The following is a 17,015-nucleotide window of genomic DNA, read 5'->3' as shown; positions in this document are numbered from 1 at the left end:
GACTGGTCCTCGCACCCTAATGAGGAGGAAATTGGAGAAGGACGACGGCGTCGAGGACGGCGTCGTAGTCGACGCAAACAATGTCCAGGAGCCTTCCGATCTGCGAGGTGACGAGAAGAACATCGCGATACTGTTCTTCTTATACCTGCTGCAAGGGATCCCCTTGGGTCTGTGCGGCTCGATTCCTATGCTGTTGCAGAATAGAGGAGTTTCTTATCGGCAGCAGGTACACGAGAGCTTTGTGAGAACTGGACGCACGATTAGACTGCTGTTAACAGCTTGAGAGAGTGATGTCTGAATAACAATATTGTGGAAAATGTAAATGTATCATTATGTGCTTGTGTGTACGATACTGTATCCCTTAAAAGAAACAAGTAGGAATATCTGTTTCTTTGATCTTTATTGTGACTATATAGGTTTTAATATCTGAATTATACCATATAAATTTAAATATTATAAAGTCAGAGAAACTTGTTTCATCTATCCTATTCTTAGGAGAACTAAAATAAATACAGGATTTTGAGACAAAAGGCCTGTTCTTTGTAGCTGCACTGCTGAACTGGTGCAATAAGTTAGAGTGAAAAAACATATATTTGTCTCACTTCAATATATTGCACTAGTTCAGCAATGCAGCTACAAAGAACAAGCTTAAATGCAAAACTGTAGACATAAATGTGTTCTTCAATAATATCCTAAGAAACCCTTTCTGGGTTTCTTTGAACAGTGTCATAAAAAACTTAATATATCAAATATTTTCAAATTATTGTTGTGTATGCTCTCTAACAATCACAAATACAAAGCAAAACCAAAAGTCACAGGAAACTTAAGCAGATAATGATGACATGCTCATTCTGTAGTAAATTGAACAAAATAGGAAGCAAGTTAAACATAAATTAATAACTCATTCTTATTGTCACAGGCTGAATTTAGTTTTGTGCAATGGCCATTCTCATTGAAGCTCTTTTGGGCGCCTATAGTAGACTCCATTTTCTCCCAAAGATTTGGAAGGAGAAAAACTTGGTTGATCCCAACCCAATATCTGATGGGTATGTTTATGCTCCTTCTGTCGAATTATGTGGATCATTGGTTGGGTAAGGAGCACGAGAAGCCGAACATCGAAATGCTGACCGCATTATTTTTCGCTTTGAACGTGCTCGCCGCGACTCAGGATATCGTGGTGGACGGTTGGGCACTCACGATGCTTAAAAGGTACTTTCGCAAAATATTCGACTTACCTTATCGTGCACAAAAAAGGTCTCAGTTCATAACTAAATGGAGACTAGATGAAAATGCACGAGAACTGACGAGAAATAATATCCTTGGCATATATTCGAACTAAACTAAATACATGCTTTTTACTTCAAGTTCTGTTTTTCTTACCCTGGTTATTACTATAAAGTTATCTTAGCTTGAAAATCAGAAAGGCGTACTTAGCGTCGAATATATTATTGCCGCAACCGAAAACACTCGTCTGAGTATTTAGCGGCATTAAAACGGCGGAGTATTAAAACTTGTTGAGAAAGCTGAGGACAATCGACTGAGTGGAATCTTGTCCTATAAGAATCTTTCTGTTCCTACAATCGAGTTTTCATTTGGTCCCCAGGCAGCAGAAAATTCAATTAGACTTTTTTGCTTAGGCAATGTTTTTTCACACGGGATAAAACGCCCAATTATTGGCATCCCCTTAGCATTGATACTTCAGAAGAAAACTTGATTTTTTATGCGATCAACATTGCAGCTAAACTTCTTGCTTGCACTTGATGCCTTGTTTTACCATAAAAAGAACTTTACAACTTTACAACTAAAATTGTGAACAACTGTCGCTGATCGAAAGAAAACCAGACTTATAAACTAAGAGAAATTAATAATTGGGTGTCAGTAATTTTATCCTGCATACATCGACGAAATTGTCGTAAGATTCGAACCGTGTGATCGTTGAATCATTTGCTCAGGTGCAACGTCGGCTACGCATCCACTTGTAACAGCGTCGGCCAGACAGCAGGTTATTTCATCGGCTACGTCTTATTTATTTCCTTGGAATCCGCCGAGTTTTGTAATAATTACTTGAGATCGACCCCCTCGGACGAAGGCATCCTTACATTGCCCGGTAAAAAGCGCTTAGTAATCGGGATCGTTGCCTATGCATAGATGTATTTAGATGTATGTACACGAGCGTCGCAATCAGTAACATTCGTGTCTCGCAGGATTTCTATATTTCTGGGGCTGGACGTTCGTCGTCACGACGACTTTCATAGCGTTATTCAAGCATGAAAGCAAAGGTAAGGTCTCCAGGGGAGAGAACCTGAATATGGACATCAGGCACGCATACAAGCTACTGTGGGATATCGTAAAATTGCCGGCTATAAAGACTACGATTATATTCCTGTTGACGGCAAAGGTGACGACGTTACGATAAATAAAAACAACGGCATGTAGATTCGCGCCAAGCTTGTCGTGTTCATTATGAATATTTTGTACCGTAGATCGGGTTTTCGGCGTGCGACGCAGTGACCGGTCTAAAACTCATAGAAGCTGGCATACCGAAGGAGAAATTCGCATTTATGGCGGTACCCATGATACCACTGCAAATCATCTTGCCGTTAGTGATCTCCAAGTACACCGCTGGGCCGAGGCCTATGGATGTTTACATGAAAGCCATGCCTTATAGGTAATAATTGACGCGTCTGTACGTTGACTAGGGAAGATTCCGTTGGAACGGCTTATAAACACTTGTTTCGAAATACAGGCTGGCGTTTGGCGTGATAGCCGCGCTCCTGGTGTGGGTTACGCCGCTCGTTGTGGCCAACGGATACGTTCCTGCGTATTACTTTGTTGTGCTGATAGGTATCTACTTCATACATCAGGTGAATATCAGATAACGATGTATGTCACGATGCTGTGTAGCATGCGTGTCTAATTGCGTTGGTCGTAGTTCGCATAGGATTTCGTGAACGTTCGATTTTGATTTAGTAGTCGTATGTAATATTCTCCCTTTAAAATACAGATATCCGCGAGTAGCATGTTCGTGGCATCGATGGCTTTCTTTGCGAAAGTGAGCGACCCGGCAGTCGGTGGCACCTACATGACGTTGCTTAATACTTTATGCAATCTCGGCGGAAATTGGCCTGCGACAGCTGCGCTTTGGTTCGTCGATCCCTTGACATTTAGGCAATGCAGCACCGACTATACAAACGACTGTAGCACAATGACAGAGAAAGAGGTTGGTCGCGGCGCTCGACGCCTTGTTTTATTATAATCGCACGTTGCTCAAAATAATTAGAGAATTATTTCCTCGAACATTCGTATTGTGTGATGTGTATCTGTTGTGTTCAAGTTTCCCCTTAATATTTCTCCATCTCGAATAAGTCTATGTAATAAATCATAATTTATTACATTTATTCAAATTTATTAAGATATAATAAACAGTTTCAGCGTTTTCAATTGTTACTACTTTTGATTGTAGATTTACGAAATCGTTCTGTGAAACGATTCTCTAATTGTGGGCAAAGTGTTGTCAACATTGTGGATGAATATAGATCATCAGAGAAGATAATGTCCATTATATTTTTCAGCTCTGTGCGAATACCGACAATGGCACTTGCGTGATGCAGCTCGATGGTTATTACATAGAAAGTATTCTCTGCTTAATTATCGGTTTCTCCTGGCTCAGGTGGGGCCGCAGAAAAATTAATTCGTTACAGGCTGAGCCGATGTCCGCGTGGAAAATTGTACTTACCCGTAACAACAGGTAACATATCAACCGTTGTTACGAATCCGCTAATATCCGGTACCTGTAACGATTTTTCTTCGACGAGTTGATGATGCGTATGTATCTGCCGTATGTGGGATGCATCGTTTCCTGCACGTTTAACCAAGTGTTCCAGTTTTACGAGTCGGGCACAGGGCGGAGCTGAGTCAATGAACGATTCATTCGCCTTGGAAAGTACAATATGTTATTACGGAATATGTACAGTACAGAGAGAGCCCACGAGCGATCGTGATATAACGTTAAAAATAATAAAAGAGAAATGAATATAAAAAAAAGTACGGATCTCTGATCTGATGGTTCGCATCTTGTTTCGTTCAATTTGGACATAAAATTTTAGTGATAATGAAATACATTCAGTGTACAGTGTGCATATACATATATACATATATATATACATACATATATATATATATTTATTTATTTATTTGCCAACAAATTGAGTAATGAAAATTTTTTCCCAAAAATATTTGATTACGAAAGATTTGGAGTATATTATTTTTTTACAGAGCGTTATTAAGTATCATTTAGATGAAGCTTGAATTTACGATCCGTCATCATTACACGAAGGTTAGTGTGTTATTGTTATTATATAATAATTTAAATAAATTATGATTTCGCACACATGATATTATACTTTGCGAATATTTCATAGACATTTTTTAAAGAATCGATAAACACATGATATGTGCGATACGTGTTTACAGTTTGTATTGTATATGTATCTGAAAATACGAATTTTGTGCATAAACGAAGACAAACGATTAACATAGAATACTAATAAAATTTTTTTATACAAAAGGCTTGAATAGTTACACTTTATTAATCACTGATACACCTTTCTAGATATATACCTTGATTACGAATATAGTTGTATAGACGTAGATAAACATGAATTGCAGACATCGCAAGATATCAATCTTAACTCAGTCAGCAAGAAATCATTACAATAATGTTATTATAATGTTATTTAATTACATATTTGTAACATTTATAAATAGAATGTTTTTTAATATTGCATAAAACATCATGAAAAAAACTTTAGACATAGTTCCTTCTGTATTTCGTTACGTCAATAGGATGTTTTTCGTTCTTAACAGATTGGATTTTGAAAAAAAATTTTCTTCTTTAATTTATCTTTAATATATCTGTTGATTGTAGTCATTTTTTATCGAATTATTTTACGTTAAATAAAGTATTCCATTTTGATCTTGATTTCTCACAGGAGGTGAAACAATTTGTATACAACATTCTCTAATAAACCAATAGAAAGTTAAAAGTTTCCTCTTTAAAATGCATTTATTCAATTTCTTACACAAATAGTTTGTCTATGTAATACCAACCGAAAAATGTAATTGGAAATTAAACTGTTGCTGTTTCTCATTTAGCTCAATATGTCTTAGCAAAAAACAATGGCAAAATTATAACACTAATATAGATAAAAACTAGAAATTTCAGGCTACAAAGTGCTTTTCAAACCATCTCAATAACATGACTTTTATCGTAGTTACAGGTCGTTGAATTTTTCCTATTTTTCTATATGGAGTAGAAAATTACTCCATGAGTCTGACTTGTTACTGAATAGTACTACTTAACAAGCATAAAAGTCTGACTCATTATTAAGTTGTATCACGTCCTGCTTTCTTTTTTTTATTGAGAATAAAGGGTGTACGAGTTAGGTATCACGTCCTGTGTTTCTCGTTGAGTAAAGTAGCGGCTCGTAACGGAGACTTTTGAACTAATTTATTGCTTGTGGAAATAGCGGGTCTAATACCACTCTATCTTAGACCCACTATTCCCAGGAGCAAGTAAATTAATTCAAAAGTCTCCGCTACGAGTCGCCACTTTACTCAATGAGAAATACAGGACATGATACAACTTATAGCATGTTCGACTGGCTCTGGATTAATTCACTCTGGATTATTCAGCTTACGTTTATTGGTCGAACAAATACTTATAGGTTTTATGATTGGCTAGTAGAGACTTATGACGTCATTAATCGCTCTTGGAGCGATTAACCCAGGGCTAATCGAACACGCTATTACATTCTATTAATACTGTATATTATTCCTAAGAAAACTGTATTCATTTTCGAATTCGTATTATATAAGGTTCGGATAGGCTTAGCACCTAGACCCGTACACTACCGACTTTTTGTACACCCTTTATTCCTAATAAAAAAAAAAGGACGTGATACAGCCTAATAATGAGTCACACGGACTTAATGTTTTTTAAATAGTACTACTCAGCAACTGCCAAACGCTTATCTACTTTATATATAAAAAATAGGAAAAATTAAAGTTTCGATATTTGACCGACTCCAATTTATATTCGCATAGTATTTTATATAGTAAAAAATAATTGTACTTCGCACTCAAAAATATATACGGGAACTAGAGACTGAGCTAATAAAATAATCCTTGAACCATTTCATTATCTTCATTTTTCCCAAAGTTACAACTACTCAAAGTTTGATTATTTTTCATGATCGAAAAAACTGTTTGTTGGAGATTACTCATTACATGATGCAAAATGAAGAAAAGCATTGCGTTGTACAAAATTTTTATTTATTTAACGATATTTTAGAGTCAGCTATAGTCGGGGATTATACTTTCCATTAGGTACATTTCATTTGATCAGTTTTATCTTATATTCTTTTTCTTTCATATTCGAAACGTATACTCGCACATCATCGTCGATGATTCAATAACGTAAGACGTAGTGAATCCCATAATCTTCCCCTTTCTCTCGTTTCTCAGAAATTATAAACTAGGATTCCTCAGTGTATAAACTGTCCTTTCTGAAATGAGAAAGGTATAGCTATGCTCCCGTTATCCGAATGTATTTAAGCACTTATTAATCATCATTTGAGAGAGTGTGATCCAACTTCGTCTACGCTTTTTCTAAATGAAAGAGCAGGTCCGCCACCACTGTATCTTACAATAAATCACGATGTGCAAAGTCTCACAACATAGTAAGGAAGAAAGAAATTAAAGGAAAACAAAAACATGATAATCCGTGCAGTTTCCACAATTGAAAGTAAAAAAAAAACTTGGGGACAGTATTTAACGAACACAATCTAAACATGCCTCGGGAACGTTATAAATACTTCTCTCATTCGGATCAATCTGGATTCCCAAATTCACTTCTGCAACGAACAGTTTTCTGTTTTCCTTCACTTCCGGTTCTTTACGTGGTAATATTTCTAATCGCGAATTTGCTTGGATGCAACAGAGCGCTGCGGTGCGCGTTTCGAGGACTGTCGTCTGCACGAATTGCAACGCGTAGTATACAAGTGATTGGATCTGTAAATCGCTCAGCACGCATCTCGTCACATCGCTTGAAAGAATATATGTACATTATACAATTTCCGACACAGTATACATTATCCTGAATATAAACACTTTTACTTTGTCAATGAAGGCGCTTCAGTTGTGCTTTCGCGCGTTAGATGAACTACACTCAGAGAAATACAAGATAATAGCTATAAAATGACAACTATACAAGTTGTACGCAGAATTATAATGTATATAGTTTAATCAATAATTTTATAGCTATTGCAACTGAAGCTTTGGTTATAATAACTATAAAATAATTCATTGGACTATATATATTAATTTTACATACAAAATTCATACAGTTACTTTACAGTGAGTCAGCCATCACCCTGTCTTTTTCTCCGAGTACATCGGATGTCGAGCGACAGTCCTCAATCGCGCACCGGGTGCATCTCAGTGCGCACCCAAAAATAAACTCGCTCGTTAAGCTTACAGCGGGTATTTCTTTTTTTTTTTTTTTGACGCGTGTGCGCATTATCGCGGACGCTAAGACACTCCCTTTAAGATTATACCGTTGTACTCCGTAGATATATGTATAATATGTATATATATGTATCGTACAAAGCGTTCCGTAAAATAATCATCGGCTAGAGGTCTAAATCGCTAGCGTCGTCGGCAGATCATTGTCGCGCGTTGTGTTCCGTCTCCAAAAGACAGTCGCGCACGAGCATGCGGGCATGCTGGATGCCCATCTTCAGCCTCTCAGCCGCGCTGCGACTACCCGCGTAGGATAGGCGAATATCCCTACCAAGCTCCTCGATAATCACCAACAGTTGCGCGTACTTGCCCTGGCCCGGCACGCTCGGGAAGTTGATCGTGCTGGACGGGCTGGCCTGCGCCACTTGCACAGTCTGCACGTTCTGCAGGTTTCTGGGATTTGGCACGGTGATCACAGGTTCGGGTATACGCGGGATTTCTGGGATCTTGGGCGGCGGCGGCGGCGGTGGCGGGTCGTTCAACTTCGTTATCGTGATCTCGTTCAGCTTGGCCAGCTCCGTCAGCTTGGCCATCTCAGCCATCTTCGAATACTCGGGCATCTTGGTGATATCGTTCTGTATATTGGCCATCTTTATCATTTCGTTCATCTTGCTTTTCTCGTTCATCTTCGCAATCTCCTTCGCCATCTCGTTAATTTGCGCGATCTCGTTCAGCTTGTTGATGTCGTTGTTGTACTTGGCCATCTCCGACATCTTCACCATGTCGTTCAGCTTCGCGATCTCGTTCATGCGCTGCACTTCATTGATTTTGGCCATCTGCGACATCTTCATCATCTCGCTCATTTTCGCCATCTCATTCATCTTCGTGATGTCGTTGTACTTGGCCATCTCCGACAGCTTCACCATCTCGTTCATCTTCGCAAACTCCGACATCTTCGCGATTTCCTGCATCTTCATGTACTCAGTGGTCTTGGCGTACTCAGCCATCTTCTCCATCTCATATCTCTTCGCCATATCCTGCGACATCTTGTTCAACTCTGTTATTTTGCTAAACTCCGCGAGTTGAGCCATTTGAACTATATGCTCAGGTACTTTGCCTCTCTCCATCATCTGCTTCAATTCCGCGGATATCTTGTTCATGTTCATTTCGGACATCTGCGCTATCGCAGCGGCTTCGGGCATCTTCGACAGTTCCGCGATCTTAGAGATCTCCCTAGCGAGATTCTCGTCCAAACAACGCTTCTTCTTGGCACGGTGCCTGGCCATACGCTGGGCTTCCTGCATTCTTCTTAATGTTGCTTGCTCCTCAGTCTCTTTAGCTCTGGCGTTCTTCATTCTCTCCGCAGCCGTGTACAATCTAATAGCACGCTCCTCTGCTGTTTCTGACATTAGTTCGTAACTTCTATGGTCTAACATCTCCCTTACCTTCTTAAGGTAAGAATATTTCTCAGCTCTGAACACAACACATTTGCATGAATGAAATGAAGCTTATATTTTACATGGATTACCATCATTGATGGATATTATCTCAAAAGAAATCTTATGGAATCAATCAATATACAATTTGTACCTGGTTTGTACCAGTTTCTACCTGTCTCCTCCACTCTTGATTGATGCAGAATGCAGTTGTTGGTCTATTTATAGATAAGATCACTTGGTAGAAAAAAACAAAATCCTCGGTAATCCAACTGCAACAGATAAATGACACAACATTGATAATGCGCTATGAGAGATAACTGACCTGTTCTTTTTAGCTGATTTAGTGCTGCACTGAAACTTTGTTCTTTTTCTCTTCAGCACTTAGTTACATACTTGTTTCATCTCAAAAACAAAGAATGCAAATTAATTCAGCTAAAAAGAACAGACTTAATGCAAAGTCTGTTTTTAGTTGTATTGAAACTTTATTTTACTTTTACATTCAGCACTTGATTATGTAGTGGATTCCCTTTAAAGATAAGAAGTACAATCTAATTTAACTAAAAAGAATAGATTTAATGTAAAAGGCCTGTTTTTAGCTGTATTAATGCTATATTAAAACTTAGTTACTTTTCTCTTCAACATTTTGTTTTAACATTATATATAAATATATATACATATATTTTTCTTTTTAGACAAGAGTATAAGTTAATTCAGCTAAAAAAACTAACCTAACATAACCTCATGCAAAAAGCCTGTTTTTTGTAGCTATACTAGTGCTACATTGAAATTTTTCTTTTTTATACTAACATTTGATTATATACTTATTTCGCTTTAAAAGCAAGTGGAAGCTAATTTTGTTAAAAAATAAAAAAATAAACCAATAAAAAAACTTGTTTCTTTTTGTAACTACACTAGTGCTGCATTTAAACTTCATTTCTCTTCTCTTCAATATACTTGTTTCATCTTAAAGACAAGTGCAAGCTAATTCTGCTAAAAAAAATAGATCTATAATCTTTTAGATGCTACTGAGTGACGAATGATTCTACATCGCGCGAGATCAATGCATTGTCAATGAACGAAACCGATCAATTGTTCCTACCGTTATTGTTGATTACATCGTCGTATTTCAGGCATTATCGCGTCCATAGCCACGCGATTCTCGGCTACTAAGACGAACGCCACGACTGCCTCGGCGTCAGCATCGACGATGCGTGAACGAGTCGGCGGGAAACAGTTGACCGTGTCCTACGGAGAAGAGATAGAAAAATAAGCGCAAACAGACCGCACGAGGCCGTCGTGGGTGAGAATTTTTCGGCAGCACGTGCGCGAGAATAACCGACAAAGAGTGCGTTTTCGAAACTACCTGCGCGTATACGCGTGTGTGACTCGTCAGCGACGAATGGGGATATGTGTGTGTGTGCGCGGTTATTAGCGCATACGCGCAAATGTACACGCTTTATATTCACTTACGCCGCTATCGGAAAGCTGTATATACGCAACTACACTGACAACTGGCTTCGTGTATCACTCTGCGTCGCGTCCACCGGCTGCGCTTACATATGTATGTCTGTGTACACGTGTATTCAGTCGTGTGTGCGTCCGTGTTCGCTCTCTCTCCCTCCACAGCCGAAATTCGAAAGAAGAATGTAGTCGTGTCGTGTATCCGTTACGCGCATGCGTCGGGAGCTAAGAACGCCGTCTTCTCTTTCGTTACATAGGCGGCTCCTCCGCTCGCTCCCCTCTCGCCACCGATTACAACAATGGCGGACGCAATTTCGCCGATCCACTGAAACGCACCATCCACCCACCCGGGCGAGAAATCGCGTGCTCTCAGACTCCCACGTTGCGTCCGCGTGTTCCTCGCGAACGGCCGCGTCCGTCGGTGCGCCTCACGCCGTGATCCGCACGCCTTTTCTCGTGTTATTTCGCGGACAAACGCACAAAAGCGAGTATCGGCCGACACGTAAGATTTTCGTTCGGAGCCACTTTAAGGGGCCAAGCGGGGTCGTCGCCGATAGGCTGCGTGTGACGTGGTTGCGTTTATTGACCATAACCCCTTCCTATACTACCGTCTGGAACTTCACGACGGACAGGTGTACGACCTGCCTGCTAGAGGGATCGCAAAACTATTGACCGACTCGGCGCGCTGAGGCGCTTCGCACATCTTTCCGTGTTCTCCTCGCGCAAGAGAAAGATAGCCACGTCTTCGGATACGTGTATGCGTATGTAAGTTGTGTGTGAGGGGAAAGAGCGAAGAAAAGGGAAACGCGGTGGACATCGATCGAGATGAACGGCTATACTTGTCTCTACGTGGATTATGAAGTGGGCAAGCGGATGTGATGCTTTCTCAGCAAATTGTGAGAATTTCGCTGACGAGATATTTCGCAAGATGACTTTAATGTCAAGATCACGATCTTAGAACAAATGACGCAGTGAGGACAAACTGTGAAATTGACCTCATCACATGCTCTTGCTTTTTGTTGATGTGCATCAATTTCAATTGCATTGAGTTAGAATTTATTTTTGATTGATGTGACGAAAGGAAGGATTTTTTCCATTAAGGAGATATAAAAAATGTAATCATGATTTTGACTAATATATAAATATATAATGTAATATAGAAAATAAAATATTTACATATGTGAAAATATATAATATTTTTAATCGGCATGGTTTGAAATTTAACAGAAAATAGAGACTATGTTGATAAACATAACTTTAAGGTAAAAGTACCAATGTCCAGACATGTATTTAATTCTGGACACTCTATTTTTTATAGTCTTTAGGTATAAATATTTAAACTTTCAATATAAAATATATGTACAAGTGTTGAGTATATAAATATATTCTATGTTAAAAGTTTAAATATTTGTATCTAAAGACCAAAACAATAAGAATATCCAGAATTAAATACATGTCCAGGAATTAGTATCTTTACCTTATACTTCATAATTATATCTTCTCACCTATATAAAATACTTTGTTTCAGGTTGTACATCTGTATAAAGCTTAGTGGGGAACAATCTGTAATATATCATACATATTACATTATTTCTAAATGAGTTAATTAACTTGAAACACTATACAAAGTATTATATGAATTCAACTTATTCAATATGTATATTTCATTGTACGAATACTATTTTCTTATGTCATTGGTTATTCTTCCTGTATATCTCTTCTTCAAGCTTTGGTCATGGCTTGGATGGGAATTGTTCGTAAATAATTAAAATTTTAATACTTGTACAACTTAAAGAGTGTTGCAAATTTTATCTTGGTGTGCATATATGTATACATGCAAGGCTAATCTTTGGTAAATTATCATGATGCCAAGTTATCATGATCTCTAGTTATGCCTTCTTGTTAAATTATTCTTAAACATAAATAAAGTTTTTGTAATCTATACCAAAATAAAATCTGTTAAAATTAATCTTATTAATGTCCTAAACTTGATAAAAAAATCAAATGGTAAAAGACCTAGGATTAAATTTCATTAGTGATTATTAATTCATCTAGTCCCATTCTTCCTCGATGTTTCCATATTCTGAACCTAGCGACATCTTTTCGTGTAATAATACCGACCACCTGTGTGAATATAAAGAATATACTTATTTAAATAAATATATAGAAATAAATTGAATCAAGCTGCAGCGTTCTACTGCAGTGTTACCTCGTTTGTGTCATTTACCACTGGCAAATGACGTAATCCTAACGCTCTGAACAGTCTAAATGCTCTTGGCAGTGTTGCGGACTACAAGAATAAAGCAGCAGATAGTTTTGCAGGCTTCTACACGACAAGAGATATCACGATATAAAGATTACTAACATGTTGTAACGTATACGGAGCGGGATTCATAAAGTGTCTCAAATCAATCATGTAGGTTTTCTCCTCATTGGTGACGTCAACCTGCTCGATGGTTGGATACCTAGGATATTCTTTTCTGAAAATCTTGATGTTCAGCAACTTGTCCCACGACTCCGCATACTCGTTAAATATCTTGTTTTGCAGCAGTACTATTAATTGGGAACGCAATATCAAACCACGGAATCGGCCGTAAGTACTTATCTCGCTCTGAAACGCAAAACACATATGAAGTCGTGCTTATCACTTGCTATATCATTTCGCTAATTACCTGATCGCTGCTCGGCGGATCAACTACCGGGAACCCGTTAAATGTAACACACTTTAGAAGCTCGACGATGTGTCCCACGTTTTCGACGGTCCTCAGAGTCACTACTGGATGACTCATGATTTCACTCGCGTAAATGTTACTCGATAATGGAGGTGGTTCCCACGGAATCAACGGAATACCGGCCATTTGTATGTGAATATCGTAAATTCCCTGAAGAACAACTTTGCTGCAGTTATCAGAAATACATGTGTGGGCTCCTGGACTTCACCGCGGTCATCTTGACTTGTGACGCCAGAAGCAAGAAAATGTGTTGAGATAAAAAGATATATCCATAAAATGACATGTGCGAATGATCAAGACTTGTGGAATGATCAATAATCTTAATATGACATGCAACCTTCAAATACTTTCAAGAATTCCGCGGCAAGAAATTAGGGCTGGTATTCCGTTATCGTAGTTCCGACAGTTGTCGGATTGGTAGGCGTCGTTGCGCAGTTTTTCCACGGTATAAAAAAGCTGCGCAACGACGCCTAGGTTCGACCGATTCGACAACTGTCGGTACGCGGGAACAGAATAGTACCCCAGGAGCTTTAACGCACACCAAGTGTCAATATGTGTTGCTAGTCATACCTCGTTAAAGAAATCGCCGACCCATTTTGCCATTATAAGAACTATGATCACTGGTAAACCGAAGGATATCCCTTGCGTTGCTTCTATCAGAATCGCGGTTAAACTAATCGTCATTCTAACTACTCCTCCCAATTGTGCGGCGGCACCCAGTAGAGCGTATTTGCCAGGGTCTAGTATTACCTGTAACAATAAGAATGAAAATATATATAAAATATTATTACATATTATTTCAAGCGACTTGCAATTCACACAATTTTTAATTCCTTACGCAATTTGGCCATATTCTCGAGAGACCTGACCCAATCAATCTGCCCCATGCAGAACCAATCAACAAGGAAGGAATGAAAAGCCCGCTCGACATAGATAAACCAAAGGTACAAGCAGCAAGAAAAAAGTATAACACAACGAAGATTGCTAGCGTCAAGTCGTTGTGTGATCCTACATTGTACATAAAGCATTTGTTATTTTATAGCAAATTCTTTCTCCGTATATTAGATTGGTGTAAAATATTTGTCTTGTTTGCCAAATAACATACAAATTTTCTTTTAGACATCTAAGGAAGTTTCGCTGTTTTCTTTTTAATGCCCAAATTTTCTACCAGAATTTAATAGAAGAATGATCAATCTTTTGCACCATCCTAATATATTGTGTTTGTGAGATTGTGCGTACACATCGTACCTTTCGGATCATGAAACAAAGATCGCACGCTGCTTTCCGGAGTTTGAAACCACAAGCTCGCGACTGCATTGTATTCTCCATTACTGCAATACATTTGAACCGGGTACTTGGTAGGATCCTTGCCCAACGGTTTGCAGTCGTCGATGAAATATATCATCAAGAAGCCCATCGTCGCGCTCAGCATCGCCACGCAAAGAGCTTCTAATACTTTCTGCCACTTTCGTGTCACGAATCGTAAGCGGAAGCAGGTGATCTTGTAGTTAACGTGATTCCAAAGTGCGCCGAGTGCGCCGCCCAATGTGCCCATTAACATGAACAAGGGAATCTCGTAGACCTCGTAGGGAATCGACTCGAATTTCCCCAGATTCAATAAACCCGGGTACGAGAGATCGCCCGGATGCCCATGATACGCGCTCAAAATTATGTTTAGAGTAAACGTAGTGATCATACTGGCGAAAAATGTCCTCCATGTGAGGCTTTGATTAAAGAAACTAGTGCCTTCTTCTATACTGAACAGAACTCCACCTAAAATGTTCGAAAGTCACAAATTATTTAATTTTTCAAGACACTGTCTTTTTTTTCTTAAGAAGTTTCATCATCAGGTATTTATTTTCATTTAGATAATATCATTTTTTGCAAAGTTATACTGGAATAATAGTCATTTTTATTACTTCTATCGTAAGATTACATGTGTAAAATTGCAAATTCTATATTTCTCATGAACGATATATACAAATCGCATGAAACTTTAACAATAAATGTTATATTAAAGTTTTATGTAATTTTAAGCATTTTGGTTTAAATAAATATACTCAACGATATTTACCTATCGGTGCTCCAAAAGCTGCTGATACTCCAGAAGCAGCTCCTCCCGACACAAAGTCACGTTTCTCATGGTCCTCCCTGAAGTATTTGAATATCTTCAGGTCTTTCTTAAAAGTGGTACTTTTACCTTGGGAAATTCCCGCGGCGACCACGGCGCCAGAGTGTATCATAGGACCTTCCTATGTGGAGAAAACGAAATATAGATAAAGTTTAAGAGAAAGGAGCACTAGAAAATGACAATAGACCGCTCACTTTGCCTCCAGCTAGGCCTCCAACCACTGTACATATAACACCGATAATTTTCACAGCCAGTGTCTTGATACGCACAACTCTTGGTATCTTGACACCGTTCAGGTAACATTTCACTTGTGGAATACCACTTCCTGCAGCAACAGGTTCAATATAAGCTACTAGGATGGCACCTACTAACACTGGAATTATATTTAGACTTAACCATATCAAGCATGGCAACCAAAGGCAATTCTCTATCACACATTGGTCCACATCTGCTATCTATATAAGGTTCAATAATGCACGTTACTTTGGGTATCATAGAATGTCACATATGTAAAAGGATACATTTCTTAAGAAAGCCATACTTTAGATTAGATAATTCTTCTACCGATATATCTACAAAACATGCTATTAAAGCGGTGCAAATTCCTATCAAAAGGAAAATGAACCATCTGGCAAAGTCCTTTTTAACAATGAACTTGAAGCCTTTCTTCCTTTCTTCATCTTGTAAAAGATAATTTTCACAAGTGTCATAATCTAAGCTCTAGAAACAAAGATATAATCAATACATGGCCAAGTTTTAATTACTGTAAAAATCTTAAAATACACATTGAGGAAAACAAGATAAAACATATTACGTGAAAATATCCAATTATATATAAATATATTTTTTGTAGAAATCAAAGGTTCATGTAGTAATAATATGGCATGACTAATTGTGATATTACGATTACCTCATAATTAGTTGACAAGAAGTTTGTTGCTCCTGGGGTTATGTCCCCGATATTCAGCCTCCTTGGATTCTGACCCGAGATACCCTCTGTATTGTTACATTCTCTGATACTGCTGTTGATGATACTCTGCAAATAGTAGGGCATTCTATAAATACAGTTCTGCACATAACATGTGCTGACAATAAATTTAAAACAATTAATCACAATTGATAAAACTGTAAAAGAAAATATAAAAGTATGGTAATCAAAGTGTGTTACTGTTTCCTGCAGGAGGTAAGCCGTTTCATCAACTTACACGAAATCGCACATCGATGTCCTCGTTAGAGTACGACGCGAAATTATTCCTAGGCTTGATCAACCTCTCTCGACTTCCCTGGACGTGCACGTCGACGCTGTCCTCGTCATCTCTGTTATTGATCTCGATAACGCTCGTCGGCAGATCTGTCATTTTCGCGTATGATCAGGATTGGAGGATCCGTTCAGCGCATTTTACGTTCGATTAACGTTGCGAGACATCCAACAGCCGAAGGACTTTCACATTAATTCATATCGTATCGTGTGGTCGAAACATAATTACACAGGCGAGTGACTCGCGACGCATTCGACGCGACGACTATGTACACAAGCTGACGCACACGAGGAAGTGACAAATAACATTCAACTGAATCTAGAACGACGATAGTGATTCGACGAATGATTCATCATGAGATAATACGGAAACCTGACTGTGAACAGAGATCGACTGTGGTCGATAAAGCGCGCCAAACGTCGATAAGGGCGCGTCTTGCTTTTATCGATTCGCGCTGTTATTCAACTTTGAA

The 17,015-nt window shown here is 38.5% G+C and overlaps 4 protein-coding genes across 8 annotated transcripts; 2 read left to right on the top strand and 2 right to left on the bottom strand.

Moving 5' to 3' along the window:
* The first annotated feature begins 19 nt into the window (after window positions 1–19).
* LOC116842606 (acetyl-coenzyme A transporter 1) lies at window positions 20–4,569 on the top strand. The gene is made up of 8 exons (XM_032812034.1): window positions 20–226; window positions 920–1,209; window positions 1,953–2,107; window positions 2,205–2,398; window positions 2,484–2,668; window positions 2,747–2,864; window positions 3,005–3,220; window positions 3,573–4,569. The coding sequence occupies exons 1-8, from the start codon at window positions 20–22 to the stop codon at window positions 3,750–3,752; spliced, it is 1,545 nt and encodes a 514-aa protein (XP_032667925.1). The 3' UTR covers window positions 3,753–4,569.
* Window positions 4,570–6,311: 1,742 nt separating this feature from the next.
* Window positions 6,312–10,916, bottom strand: LOC116842624 (protein PELPK1). Of its 5 annotated transcripts, XM_032812096.1 has the most exons (4): window positions 10,431–10,582; window positions 10,060–10,205; window positions 9,112–9,229; window positions 6,312–8,994 (listed from the first exon to the last, which is right to left on the bottom strand). In XM_032812096.1, the coding sequence occupies exon 4, from the start codon at window positions 8,955–8,957 to the stop codon at window positions 7,725–7,727; it is 1,233 nt and encodes a 410-aa protein (XP_032667987.1). In that variant the 5' UTR covers window positions 8,958–8,994; window positions 9,112–9,229; window positions 10,060–10,205; window positions 10,431–10,582; the 3' UTR covers window positions 6,312–7,724. The 5 variants fall into 5 exon arrangements, with proteins under 5 accessions (XP_032667987.1, XP_032667996.1, XP_032667976.1 ...); XM_032812105.1 differs by lacking the exon at window positions 10,431–10,582 and adding an exon at window positions 10,769–10,916 and having other exon boundaries at window positions 6,312–9,229; XM_032812085.1 differs by lacking the exon at window positions 10,431–10,582 and adding an exon at window positions 10,758–10,901 and having other exon boundaries at window positions 6,312–9,229.
* Window positions 10,917–11,389: 473 nt separating this feature from the next.
* On the top strand, window positions 11,390–12,390 carry LOC116842674 (phosphatidylinositol N-acetylglucosaminyltransferase subunit Y). Its single transcript, XM_032812223.1, has 2 exons — window positions 11,390–11,536; window positions 11,950–12,390. The coding sequence occupies exon 2, from the start codon at window positions 12,077–12,079 to the stop codon at window positions 12,188–12,190; it is 114 nt and encodes a 37-aa protein (XP_032668114.1). The 5' UTR covers window positions 11,390–11,536; window positions 11,950–12,076; the 3' UTR covers window positions 12,191–12,390.
* On the bottom strand, window positions 12,199–16,897 carry LOC116842561 (H(+)/Cl(-) exchange transporter 7). Its single transcript, XM_032811950.1, has 12 exons — window positions 16,490–16,897; window positions 16,195–16,320; window positions 15,806–16,004; window positions 15,479–15,732; window positions 15,228–15,405; window positions 14,402–14,926; window positions 13,992–14,161; window positions 13,724–13,903; window positions 13,094–13,303; window positions 12,787–13,032; window positions 12,631–12,711; window positions 12,199–12,545 (listed from the first exon to the last, which is right to left on the bottom strand). Exons 1-12 carry the CDS (start codon window positions 16,640–16,642, stop codon window positions 12,444–12,446), a joined length of 2,424 nt encoding a protein of 807 aa, XP_032667841.1. The 5' UTR covers window positions 16,643–16,897; the 3' UTR covers window positions 12,199–12,443.
* Window positions 16,898–17,015: the final 118 nt, after the last annotated feature.

The sequence above is a fragment of the Odontomachus brunneus genome, unplaced genomic scaffold, assembly GCF_010583005.1.
Source record: "Odontomachus brunneus isolate Ranch 3 - 2012 unplaced genomic scaffold, Obru_v1 Obru_scaffold_002, whole genome shotgun sequence".
NCBI classification, from domain to species: Eukaryota; Metazoa; Arthropoda; class Insecta; order Hymenoptera; family Formicidae; genus Odontomachus; species Odontomachus brunneus.
Note: the sequence above shows the minus strand (reverse complement) of the source record. Positions and strands in the feature narration are given on the sequence as shown.

Bases quoted from the DNA above. Each gene is read 5' to 3' on its own strand.
- LOC116842606 (XM_032812034.1), top strand. From the start codon at position 20: ATGAGGAGGAAATTGGAGAAGGACGACGGCGTCGAGGACGGCGTCGTA. The intron at 227-919 runs GTACACGAGAGC...TTATTGTCACAG, and splicing joins GAGTTTCTTATCGGCAGCAG to GCTGAATTTAGTTTTGTGCA. The intron at 2,399-2,483 runs GTGACGACGTTA...TTTGTACCGTAG, and splicing joins TATTCCTGTTGACGGCAAAG to ATCGGGTTTTCGGCGTGCGA.
- LOC116842624 (XM_032812105.1), bottom strand. From the start codon at position 8,957: ATGTTAGACCATAGAAGTTACGAACTAATGTCAGAAACAGCAGAGGAG.
- LOC116842674 (XM_032812223.1), top strand. From the start codon at position 12,077: ATGTATATTTCATTGTACGAATACTATTTTCTTATGTCATTGGTTATT.
- LOC116842561 (XM_032811950.1), bottom strand. From the start codon at position 16,642: ATGACAGATCTGCCGACGAGCGTTATCGAGATCAATAACAGAGATGAC. The intron at 15,406-15,478 runs GTGAGCGGTCTA...TTCTCCACATAG, and splicing joins GAGGCCTAGCTGGAGGCAAA to GAAGGTCCTATGATACACTC. The intron at 14,927-15,227 runs GTAAATATCGTT...CGAACATTTTAG, and splicing joins AGCTTTTGGAGCACCGATAG to GTGGAGTTCTGTTCAGTATA.